Here is a 12,298-nt window from a genome sequence, read left to right as displayed (position 1 = left end):
CTTCAGTAATTAATTACTTAAAGCAAAGCATCTTTGTTAAGGCATTGTGCCAAAAGCATTCAAGTTGAATAACCTTGGTTTGCCTGGATCTTACAGCATGAAAAAGGTTAAGGATTCCAGAGAAAACAGACTTTTCTGCTAATTGACAGGTAACTGTGACTTTTTTGGATAAACCTCAAACAATCATCAATAAAAAACTGTAAGGAATTAAAATATACTGAATATTTTAATAAAATAAATATTTGAATATTTGAGAAGTATGCTGCAAAGTAAATGAATAAAGAAAACTCCAGAAGCCAGGAATGTAACATTACCAAACAGCTTCTGAAAATGCTATCAGTAAGAAGATAGTGTTGTGCAAACTGCAGCTTATTTTCCTCAACTTTCCCTGATTTGATCCTTCTTGTGAGCTGACTGTAATAGCAACATTGTCTTGCATACCTTATCTGCTTACAAGAATTAAAACAAAGCAATTGTGCAGCACTGATAAGCCAACAATGTTTTTCAGGAGTATGTAAAAATTCTGACGTGAATACATATACTCTTAGGGGCTCAGTCTTTCTTACTGAGAAGGATTAAAAATAATTAAAAGAATCGTGCATACTTTAACAAGTCCAAACTGATAATGGCTTGTCATTATCTCTTCCTTCCAGAAACAAACATCAAATGAACCCCTGACAAAACCAACAAACCCCCTCACCCCAATAAAACAAATTCCACACATTTCTAATCTATTCCATTCAAGAGAGAAAATCAGTAGAGAATTTCACCCAGACCACAAAGCTACCTTTGATTTTAAGCATTTGAACTAGATGACCTGCAAGAATTTATCATTAAAGAACAAGGATGAGTGGCTATGTTTGTGTGTGTATGCGTGTGCATACAGCCACATAGGCATGTAAAACACATTTATGCTTTGTAAGCTAATTCCATTGTTAGGCAGGGAACGCCATGAATAACTGAAAAAGAAATCCAGATTTTCCACTAGATTACCATAAAAATTATTAAAAACATATAGGAAGAAGCAGTCAATGCTCTTACTAAACTTAGGTGTCTGACTTTTTAGACACTATTTATACACACTAGAACAAACTCAAGACCATCTTACAACACAGGTTATGGTTTTACCTAGACTTTCCAGACCTCTTGCAAAAAAAAAAAAAAAATTAAATTCCAATCCATCCATCTTTTAATAGACAAAAATTTATCTGAATCCCATTCTTACCTCAGGTTCTGTGGTGCTTCACCAAACAAACTGCAAATTTCTCTAATTTGTTTCAGTGCAGGAATGACCCATTTGTCATTTGTGCGAAGCTCTTCTATAAAACGATCTATCCACTGGATCTTTTGTGTATCTCGATCCTTAAAGAACAGCAGTTTATAATCAAAATCAAGCATATTGCAGAACTCCCCCAATTCCCCTTTGTTTCTGAGATGGAACACTCTAAGTCAATACTGAATCACCTGAGTTTTTCAGAACGAAAGCATAACAGAGGTATCTGAGCAGCACTACATGCTGGCAGAAGCTACCAGTGTGTTATAAACTCCCTGCACTCAAGCGCTACTTATTTAACAAGTGTTTAAATAATTTCCTTTCTTCTTCCATTTATTTTTACTCACTGTCATAAAATATCAAGAAACAAAGAGAAACTGTTTCTTAACAAGATGAATAATGGATTCATTTCAAACCATAATTAATTACTACTCTGACAGACTTTTACAGAAGTTTGGGTAGGGAAGGAGAGTGTATAATAGTATGAAAAGAATCTTGCTAGGTCCTTTCTAACATACAGGACAGATAAGGACTTACTGGCACAAAAAAAACTCAACAAAACCAACTGAAACAAATTAGCAAGAGGTTTGGGAAAAAGCAAAGGGGGTGGGGAGGGGGTTGCTTTTCCTTTCTCCCTATTTGTTTTGGTAGGGTTCTTTTCCAATTCTTCCAGTGTGCTAATTACAGTACATCACCAACTGCAACAAGACAGGCAAACTGATGTATTGCACTCTCTCTCCCATTAAAGCATCAATAGTGTTGATTAAAATATGTCCTGCAAAATTTTAAAAGTATTAGGACGTTGACAGAATCATACAAATTTATGTAACACTTTTGTTAAATTACCAAATAGCTTGAATTTTTTGCGGGGCATGGAAGGAAACTCAGAGACTGACTTCACACTGGTTTACTCACCTGTGAACAGCTGTAATCTAAGATTTTTATATGGGCACTAAGAGCTTGGTCCATGATATCAACTGGCACATCATCACTGTGAGCCAAATTCCACAAAAGGTTCAGCACTTTGTGTGCCATCACACCATCCTTGTCATCCTCTGCAAGGCGACGAATTAACTCCAGCAGTTTCTCACGCTGTTTCTTGCTTGCATTTGTCCAACTTGCCTAAGACAGTATTTTAAAAAAAATATTATAAGAGTCTTTTTTTAAAGATTCCACACATAACCTGCATTATTAACAAATAACGTAACAATAAAGTGATGCAACTACATAAAGAACTTTCACATTAGTTCCTGTCATTAATAATAAATAGCAAATTAGAGCAATACATAAGCCAGACACAACTGAAGAGCTCTTCTTGTCAGTACTGTATTTACAACTACAGCATATTCACCTTGAAGCTTAAAAAGAGATGCCTCTTTATTCAAAGATAACAGATGTGTTTGTATAAGTTAACATTACCATTGACAATTGCACCAACAATCAGAGTGGACTCAGCTGTTTCTTTTAAATGCTTTCACAAAACTCCAGTGCTTACACTTAAAAGATTTCTTAAATAACTTATAATCACTACGTAAGTAAAACTTTAGTATCATTCATGCCTCCGAATCAGACTGAAACACATGGCCCCTGCATTACATTAACCTTCTCCTGAGTAAGTTTTCAACATGCCATCACTTTATATCCATCTCAAGGTCAGACACAACAGTTTATATACAGCATCTCTGACCACTGGGTTAAGTATCTGAACTACAGAACATTAGACTCACATTCACCACACTACAGGACCACACTAAACAAACCAGAAATTGCATGTAAGCCAAAATATGAGCATAATGCATTTATCTAAAAAGAGAAAACAGAGTCTACAAAGCTGGCTTGCATTTTCAAGCAGTACAGCTGATCATGTCCTGAAAGTGAAACAATAAAAAAAGCCAGAGAGCACCACTACTGGAAGCTGCAAATAAAAGCCAGTGAATAACATAAACTTTCAGAAACAAGTTGTTTTGTCACTTCAAACAAACCACTGTGTGTTTATAAACATTCAACTTTATCTTCCTGAGACTGTTTCATTTTGTATGTAAGCTAAACAGAGAAAAGTTATTACATGATAAAGAGGAAGTTGGGGGAGCAAGGAACGGAAGTCCTTGATCTCCTCTACTTAAAGATCAAAAGTAGCACTGCCCAGTAAACCTGACAAAACCTACTCTAATGCCAGGAGAAAAACATAATTTACTAAATCACCAACACTTCTTAATTTGGAACAAATGCAAAAAAGTATATAAGACAAATAACTTATTTTATTTGGAAAATTCTATATTCCTAGAATTGCTAAATGTAACTTTAATACTACAGGCTTCACAGACCTGCATTATCCTGAAGTGTTCAAACCAGAAAACAAAACTGTCTATTAAACAAAAATAAGAGGTCTTTGTTTTAGTCAGGAAGTAAACAGAAAATCTCACAAGGAGTGCTCATTAAAGAACAGCCTTTCTAGAATTAAATATTACAGACTGTTGATACACATTAAGAAGTCTTTAAACACACAGAAACTGAGCAAATCTAAAAGGAGAAAGAAAGACAGTGAAAAAGCCACAAATTTACAGACACCCTCTCAACCCATTTCCTGAATACAGTCAAAACACAAAATTACCTTAAAACAATCAAACAGGTGATCAAGCTGTTCAGGAGAGAAATCCCAAGCTAATTTTGCAAGGAGATCATGTACATTTTTTACAATGGCTTCATGTTTTCCTGCCTGTCAGGAAGAGAAAGAAAGAATCCACCAACAATTCATATTAAGCCAAGCAGCAAGACATTCTACAGGATTTTTATAAGGAAGACTATTAGAGGTGGCCAGCAAGAAAAGCTGATGCTGTGGGAGCAGCACAGCAAACCGAATACTTCACTGGCAATTCACAGTATTTAGATTTCCCTTTCAAGTGTAAGTATTTAAGTGTGCTTTGTATGTGTGCACACAAGTATTTATTTAGACCATAAATATTGCAGCATCAAAATATTTTTTTTTTGGTTCCTGCTACAAAATCAAACTGGGACAGAGGACAGTAAAATCTAAAAGGGTATTTTAACATACAAACTGGTATTTTTATGTTGTTTTGTGAGGGTTTTTTTGGTTTGGGGTTTTTTTAATAATAAATTACTCAAAATCCACTTCTGAATTTCATTGAGGTACTTTAAGGTGTAAACCAATCTTTAGTATTTCACCAGTTTCTCAGGCTGAAGTACCTCCTTTGTGTAAGTGGATTCACAGACAAGTAAAGCCTTCTATTACAAACAACTTGTTACCAGACAATGTTTTGAAGTCCAGCAGCTTTTTAACTTACAAATCCAGCAATGAGACAACTAAGGACAAGATACTGAGCTTTATACTAGACACAGTTTTAACTGAGAGTGTGGTGTACATCACAATTTCGACATTTAAGGAGGAAGACAATGAGGGCAAAAAAAGCTAGTTCCATTTAACTCCAAGCATGAAGAAAATTTTCTGCCCAGACTGGAAAACACATCCTGTATTTTACATCTGCAGTCAAAACCAACAAATATGGACTCTGAGAATCAATAGCTGATTTACTGTAGAAATTTTTGTTTTAAGTGAGAAATAAAAAATGCAAAACAAATACACAGAACACACATTCTGATGTAATTAATCTTGTACACTATTAAAAATACATGTATAAGCACTTTTGAAATTCAATTCCTGCTAAAAGCTTTCATCAGTAATTTAAAACCAAAACTAAAAACCAAACCCAGACTAACAGCTTTGTTACATGCTGTGTCTTAAATTCTTTATAAGGTGTCATAAATTTTTGTTTCAAAAAAAGTAATTTTAAGTAGTAATGTTTGTTTTCACATTATGGGTCAGATTACAAGAGGGAGAATTACCAAACCCATAATTCCACTTGACTTTGGAAAACATAATGTAATTTTTTTCCTCTTACCAGACCATTTCCTGATAGAAAGAAAAACTGAGAGCATGCAAGGCAGAAATAATACAGAAATATGGCCAGATCCTGGGGGGAGCCAGAATAAAGCAGGTAGCAACCTTGATTTAGGAGGTGCAAATCCAGACAGTGGGAGGAGGTAAGGAACCTGGTGTGTAACCTGACAGTTTGCTGCACAGAACAGGGAAATGCCTGTTAAGTTCCAGTTAAATACTCCAGAACATAAGTCATGAGACCTCAACCTCTGCCATTCTGTATTTTGTACAGCTTGATCTTCCCCTGCAACTTAATGCTTGCATTTAGAAACTTACAACACTATTCCTTTAAGCAAACACACTCCTATATTGTGAGCACTGGCTTTGTAAGACATGAAAACACTTCAATAAAATTAAAACTTAGGTTGCCTTTGAAAGGCAAAAGCAGCATAATTGCATTACTTTTAGTAATACTTAAAGAGTCTCAGGTGCAGGCTCACCCTCTAAAGCCAGGCAGCAACACAAGTTCTTGAGCCTGAAAGCAAAACCTCCTCACTGCTGCACTGAGGCCAAGCTAAAATAGCTTGTTATATAAAGCTACACAGTAAATCAACTCCTCACTACTGAATTTCATGCCCCAGCTGCTCTCAGGAGCAGTCATTAAATAAGAACTTCTAAAAACTACTATACACAGGGAGTAGTGAAGTAGGTGAAAATCATTCTGTATTAGCAAATTTTAGTATTCTTAATTTTTAGTCCATTATAATCCCATGGCTAAAGCCAGAGTGAAACCATCCACCTGAATAAGAGTTACTGTCACATAAAAAAAGTACAGGGCAAAATTACAGCCAGAGCACTGCAGTACCCACCTACTTGAAAGCATAAGAAGTGAGCAGAGCAAGCTGGGTATTTAAGGGCATGGAACATTCCTTCTGAAATTACTCCTATTTGCTCCTAATTTTTTTCCAACTGGTAAGGTGGACAATCCCCATTTTTCAAGGGTTGCACGATGTATTCATATTTTCTTGGAAGGGCAGAAAGTTTGACTTACACTAGCTTATACACATCCTATTTCCAAGCACTAGGAGCAAGGTAATTGCTTGGAAGACTTTTTCTCCCAAATTTCAGATTTTTTCTCCTTTTATTAAAAGTGAGGCTCTAAAACAGGTAAATGAGGCCTACTAACAGCAAAGTAACCTCTCACAGTTTTGTGGGTTTTGTTTTTTTTCCCCTCACAGATATCTTTTAGTCTGGAAAGATCTAGAGACTGCAAGCTGAAAACTAAGAGTATGATCCCAGACTTTAATTCAAGTAATCTGTGTATTGCTCTGCTACACGATGGACTTTGTTTCTTAACAGGACTTTGGGATAATAACAAAAGACTGTATTGAGTTTCAGCCTGTGCAGTTACTGCCAGGCTGGAACTGAAGCCTAGGCACGATGAAATTACTTGCAACACCAGAGATCTCCCCTATGTCACCTGTGTTATAAATGTAACATGAAAATAAGTCCACTTAAGCCAAACTGTTAGACTCTCAAAACAGCATGAACACATGTAAACTGTGTTATCAAAATAACCAAACTTGTATTGGCCTTTGTCAGGGTATAACCCAGCTGGCAAATGAGCACCACAGAGCTGCTCACTTAACTCTCCACTCCACAGTGCCATGGGGAAAGAGAGTGACAAGAGTGAAAGTGAGAAAACTCAGAGCTGAGATAACATAGTTAGTACAGACGCTGCAATGGAGAAATGTAACTCTGTCCCTGCTCAAACCAGTACAGCCCTCCCTCCCTGCCTTGGAAACCAAAGTTAGCCTTCCCACACTTGAAGGACTGGCCCGAAGACTTTTTTGTACAATCACTACCCATTATTTATGACATTATTTAATGTTTCACTACCCGTTATTTATTTTTCAATCCTATTTTTAAAAATTTTCTGTATAGTCGGTAATTCTCAATGATTTTGTCACTCCTGCTGCCTAGTCTGTGTATTAAAATCATGCAGCCCACAGCTAGGGAAATCCACCGCCCCAGTTGTGCAAGTAAGAAAATCAATGTTGCAAAATTTGTAACTTTTCAAAAATCATTATTGCAACACAAGGAAAAGAACTTGCAGGTAAATAACTTCTAGAACAGTCATTATTATAAGCCTTACTAGTCACACTCTGCCTAGGAAAAACTTACACAACTGCATGGAACTCAGATATTAGCAACACATATTTCTCCATGCATTTTAAAATACTAAGCCATCGTGTATCATGTCTCTGCTCAATGTTGAAAGTTCATTAATACTTAAAAAGGATCACCTCTGCACCATGTTCTGAACTGTTTCCTAAGGCTTTACATATACGTGTGGCTGACCCCTTCAGCTGGAGACATTTGAGATGACAATTTTAAGCTCCAAGACCCCAAAAACAAACACCATTTCACCTTAAATTTTCTTCAGCTTTGTCTAACACAGAGCAGAAGCGGCCCAGGTTCTCTTCTCAACACGACATACAAGGAGATGTCTCCTGCGCAGCAGCAGACAAGCAGCTGAATTATTTACCTGTGCAGCCCAAATGTTGTCAAGATCCTGCAAAGTGAGAGCTTTCTCTTTGATGACAAACCGGAGAATTTTCTCAAGTTTTTCTACATATTGAGGTTGATGAAGACTATCCCTTAATACAATTGATAAAATGTTGTTCTGCTGGATCCATTCCTGAATATAAAAAGAAAGTAGTGCCATCTCAAATTATTCAGGTGCCATCATTAATATTTAAACTACAAAACAAAAATCCAACCTGTTACAGATTAAAAAAGATGCAGCACAATAGAAAGGCTTTCATTTCAATAGAAAGGCTTTCATTTCCTCTCTCTCAAAAAAAATCACCATTAAAAAAACCCAATATATTTCTGGATTATTACTGGAAAGTGTTTAAACAATTTCAAACCTAAGAAGCCAACATGAAGACTTGCTTGACTCTTCCATTCAAGCAACAAAATTTTTATCTTCCAATTCACAGCCATTAAGTATCAAAACCAAATTGTTTAGGACACGTCCAACTCTACTGGTACACCTACAGCATATCCCATTAAAAAGACTTAAGCGAGGACTGAAATATAAAAATTATTATTTAAGTACTGCCACTTTTGGGGTTTTTGAAATGTTTCTAACTCAACCAGAAGCAAATATTCAAGTCATATTTAAGGAGATGCAATTTTCTCAGTGGTGTCACTGACACAGTCAAACCATTTTGTTCCAAGTGAAGCAAAGCAAGATGTGCTCCGAGCACAGAAAGAGAAAGCAAACATCCATAGCATCATCACTTCCAACACTGTCCTTGATCAGACTTAAAATATTCAAGCTGGTCTCACGAAATAATGAAATCTAGACATTTTCAGTTAAAAACACGTTTCTATGAGATGCCAAACTGTAGGAAATGTGTAAAAAAGAGACCTATTTCCTCCTATTGCTTTAAAAAGTCAAAACTGCAGTTATTTTTTCTTGTCAGATGTCGTTTTGTAAATACAAACCTCACAAGACGTGACCAGTCAGAAAGATGGGGCAGAACAGTCTAAAAATCACTTAACACAACTAGGTTTGACAAAAATTAAGAGAAAATAATTCTTATTTTAGTTTGATAATTGCTCATTCTCATACTTCCCTATACATACATTCAAGCAACAATATTCAAAATACAAAAATATTGATTAAAACAAAAATGTGGTATCTAGAGTTTTCTGTACTGAAGTATCCAGCTCCTGAAATGTGAGAAGCAGAGCAGTCACTTAGAACTCTAATGAGAAAAAGCTGAAGCACCAAACCCAGACTATATCCTTATTTAAATGACCATTACATTTCTAGTTACTGCAACACTGCAGTTGCAAATGAATCACATTTGTTTTATCTAGGGTTTTTTTAAACTTTATATAAAACACACACTATCCAATGATCCATTTTTAAGCCATGATTTTAGCAGCACTGAAAAATAATTCTCAACAGCAGCTTTGACACAAATGCAGCAATTTTTTTTCACAGAAAGGCTACTATAAAAGTGCTTTATTACCATGACATGATGCCTAATGCTTCTAACACTGTATATGAAAATAAACAACGTGTGCTGGATCCACAATGCAGAGCTACTTCTACAGTTGAAGTACAAAGGAGAAACCAAATCTATGCAATGAACTTCACTGAAAAGGAGCACTTACTGCCATTCTTTCAGCTGTGAGCCACTCTTCCTCTTCAGGATTACCATGTCGATGAGTGTAGTACGACACACTGGATATTACTTTGTTAACTTCATTTAGTGCATTCATTTTACCATTGAAAGAGGAAATTTGTAACAACCTGTGAGAAAAATTTAATATAAGAAGTGTGGAAAAAAATGTCACCAGTGGCATATTATATTAGGAGTAGCATCTTACCTAAGAATCATTTTTAACCTAAATATTTCTAAATTTTTTACAGTTTCTTCTTGTCCTGGAACTCTTGAAGCTAAGTTCTTTAGAGATTTGATTATCATTGACAGAGCATCATTTTTGGCTTCATTCTTTGCTTCTTTTTTCAGTTCATCATCTGTTAAATTTTCTAAAAACTGTGGAACCATTTCTATAATTGGAAGGAAGTATTTCTTCACTGTATGTAATGTTAAAAATTCAAAACATTGTCCAAATGGCCTAAAAACCAAAGAAAAAAAGAAAAGTGTCATAATCAACAGCCATGCACATTATGATAATAAGGTGCAAACTATTAAAGAAACTCATTTCTACTTAGAAGCACATGAAATGCTGAAGGTAGACACAACCAGCTGAAGAGATGGAGTTAAAGGAAATGCTTCAATAAAAGTCTTAGGCTTTCTGCTAACATAGTCTTTTATACTGAGTTCAACTTTTGCAAATGCATAAATCATTATTTAGAAAAACACTTACTTGATGAGAGCTGCAATGATCTGAACATTCAATGCTGATCCACTCATGAATCGATCATGCAAGACCTGAAATCCATTTAATGTGCCAAACTTGTTGATAAGATCTACTAGCCAACCCTGTAATAAAACAAACAGTTATTTTCTGGTATTTACAAAGTACCATCTAGAAATACTTTCAAGTACCTTTTAATAACAACATTTGCTTTAAAATAGTCTTTACACAGTTTACATATTCAGTTTTAAGAAACAGGCAACAAGATCTTTTCTGTTATCATATCAAAGAGCAGATGCTGTAGATGAGCTACTCAAGAAATTTATTTAGGAATAAAACTGACTATAATTTAGGTCCAGCTTTAGCTGGTTAATTATTATAGAAAGCCTGATAGTTCTGGTATTTTTTCTTTGTCCTGGATGTGATAATATCACATATAAAAACATTAAGAATGCAAAGTAACATTCTTCTAAACACAACTAGCAATGCAAGGGAAGTCCAAGGACAGTGGAGTTTTTTATCCTTGGTTCTTACAAGTAAATAGTCAGCAGTTCCACTAAAGAAAAAAAAATTGAAAAAACTAAAAAACACACACCCTAAAAAAAAAGTTGTATGTATATATATATACATACATATACACACACACACACACACACATATATATATATACACACACATATATGTACAGGACAGATTGCTAATCTTCACTTCCAGTTAAAAAATGAAACAACAAAAACAAAACCCCAAGAAATCACAACTACAAAACACAAACAACAAAAAGCCCCAACAAACAGAAAACCCAAACCTTCAACATCCCCCAAAAGAAAACCAAACCAAACCAAACAAAAACCACTGAAAAAAAACCACACTGACAGTGGTATCTCATGTCCAATTAAAAAACATTTCTTCCACCACTGGAAACCGTAAGGAAGAGAAAATTCCTGATTTATCACAAAATGTCCTCCTCAAAGTGTGCCACCTACAAAATTTCATGTTAAGAGAGAAGGTAAATCCATCAACTGGCAAATGCAAGCAAGCCAATTAACACAGTAGGAATGGCATTCCAACAGAGTTGTGCCAGCTTACCACAGAAACAGGTGAAACAGTTTGATGGTGGACCAGAGGAAGGGGAAATGTACATTAAATAAGGAGTCATAACCAACAGAACATCTTAGTGATGATAGATGAAGAGGGCTTTTGGCCCCCACTCTAAGAACACTTCTCTACAGCTGCTGTGCCATTAGGTAACAGTGCACAGAATAAAACACAGGGCTCTGGAAAGGCTCTCATACCTTTGGTGATCGTGGGTCAGGAGGACGGGCATAAAGTTCATCTTCAGCGAGCTGGACTCCTGCAGGAACTGTTTCTGAGGGACGAGTACCATTGTATAGATGGAATTTGCAGTGAGGATTTAAGGCCATGGCAAGAAGTTCAAGAAGGGGAAACCAATCTTGGGACAGCTTGGCCACACAGAGTTCCACTAGTCTATGAGTGTTGTTAATAATACATCTCTGTTAATAAAACAGAAGAACAAGTAAGAATGTGGCAGGGGACTGTACAATGAATATGAACTATAAACTCGGAACATACATGGTTCCAGTCCTCCCTAAATCATCTCTCATGTTTTATTTCCTTCCAAAACTCTGGAGGCAATAAAGTGGAACACTGGCAGAAAGATGACTCCCCACTGCCTGTCCAGATCCATGCATACAAGAGTTTTGTCACAACTCACTACTGAATATGAAAGATTAGCTTCAGTTTTTACAGCCTCCCCCTAATCATAATGCCAGTCTCCTTAATTTTTAAATTGCCATACTTTTCAGAAACACAACTTTAAAAACTCACATGAATTTCAAACTTCCAGCCACTCACTGCCTCATCTGTAAGGATTTTTGTGAAGGATATTGTTAACCCATCTCGAAAAAATCGCTGGCATGCTTCACTTTTGACATCAAGGCCTATTTAAAACAAGAAAGAACAACAAACTATTAGACACAGAATTTCATTAGTTGTTACATGAACATTTTACATGCTGAAAGCAGAGATTTGGTGTCTTGGTGTTGATAAGTTCTTCTCAGTAGCTCATATAGGGCTGTGTTTTGATTTGGGCTGGAAACAGTGCTGGTAACACAGAGATGTTTTCTCTACTGCTGAGCAGGGCTCTCATATCCAAGGTTTTCCTGCTTCTCACACCACCCTGCCAGGAAGCAAGCTGGGGGTGCACA

At 36.0% G+C, this 12,298-nt stretch overlaps 1 protein-coding gene across 2 annotated transcripts in view; it reads right to left on the bottom strand.

The window, feature by feature from the left end:
* The window catches only part of USP9X (ubiquitin specific peptidase 9 X-linked), a 96,853-nt gene that overhangs the window by 52,574 nt on the left and 31,981 nt on the right, over positions 1-12,298 (bottom strand). For both annotated transcript variants that reach the window (XM_009089622.4, XM_018913490.3), the window contains exons 5-13: positions 11,919-12,031; positions 11,366-11,584; positions 10,083-10,198; positions 9,579-9,830; positions 9,363-9,501; positions 7,717-7,869; positions 3,885-3,989; positions 2,189-2,395; positions 1,226-1,362 (exon numbers count right to left, since the gene is read on the bottom strand). In XM_009089622.4, coding sequence (XP_009087870.1) covers positions 1,226-1,362; positions 2,189-2,395; positions 3,885-3,989; positions 7,717-7,869; positions 9,363-9,501; positions 9,579-9,830; positions 10,083-10,198; positions 11,366-11,584; positions 11,919-12,031 — 1,441 coding nt within the window. The remainder of the gene's footprint in view (positions 1-1,225; positions 1,363-2,188; positions 2,396-3,884; positions 3,990-7,716; positions 7,870-9,362; positions 9,502-9,578; positions 9,831-10,082; positions 10,199-11,365; positions 11,585-11,918; positions 12,032-12,298) is intronic.

This window comes from Serinus canaria, chromosome 1, assembly GCF_022539315.1.
Source record: "Serinus canaria isolate serCan28SL12 chromosome 1, serCan2020, whole genome shotgun sequence".
In the NCBI taxonomy this organism is placed as follows: domain Eukaryota; kingdom Metazoa; phylum Chordata; class Aves; order Passeriformes; family Fringillidae; genus Serinus; species Serinus canaria.
This window is presented reverse-complemented; position numbering and strand designations above follow the sequence as displayed.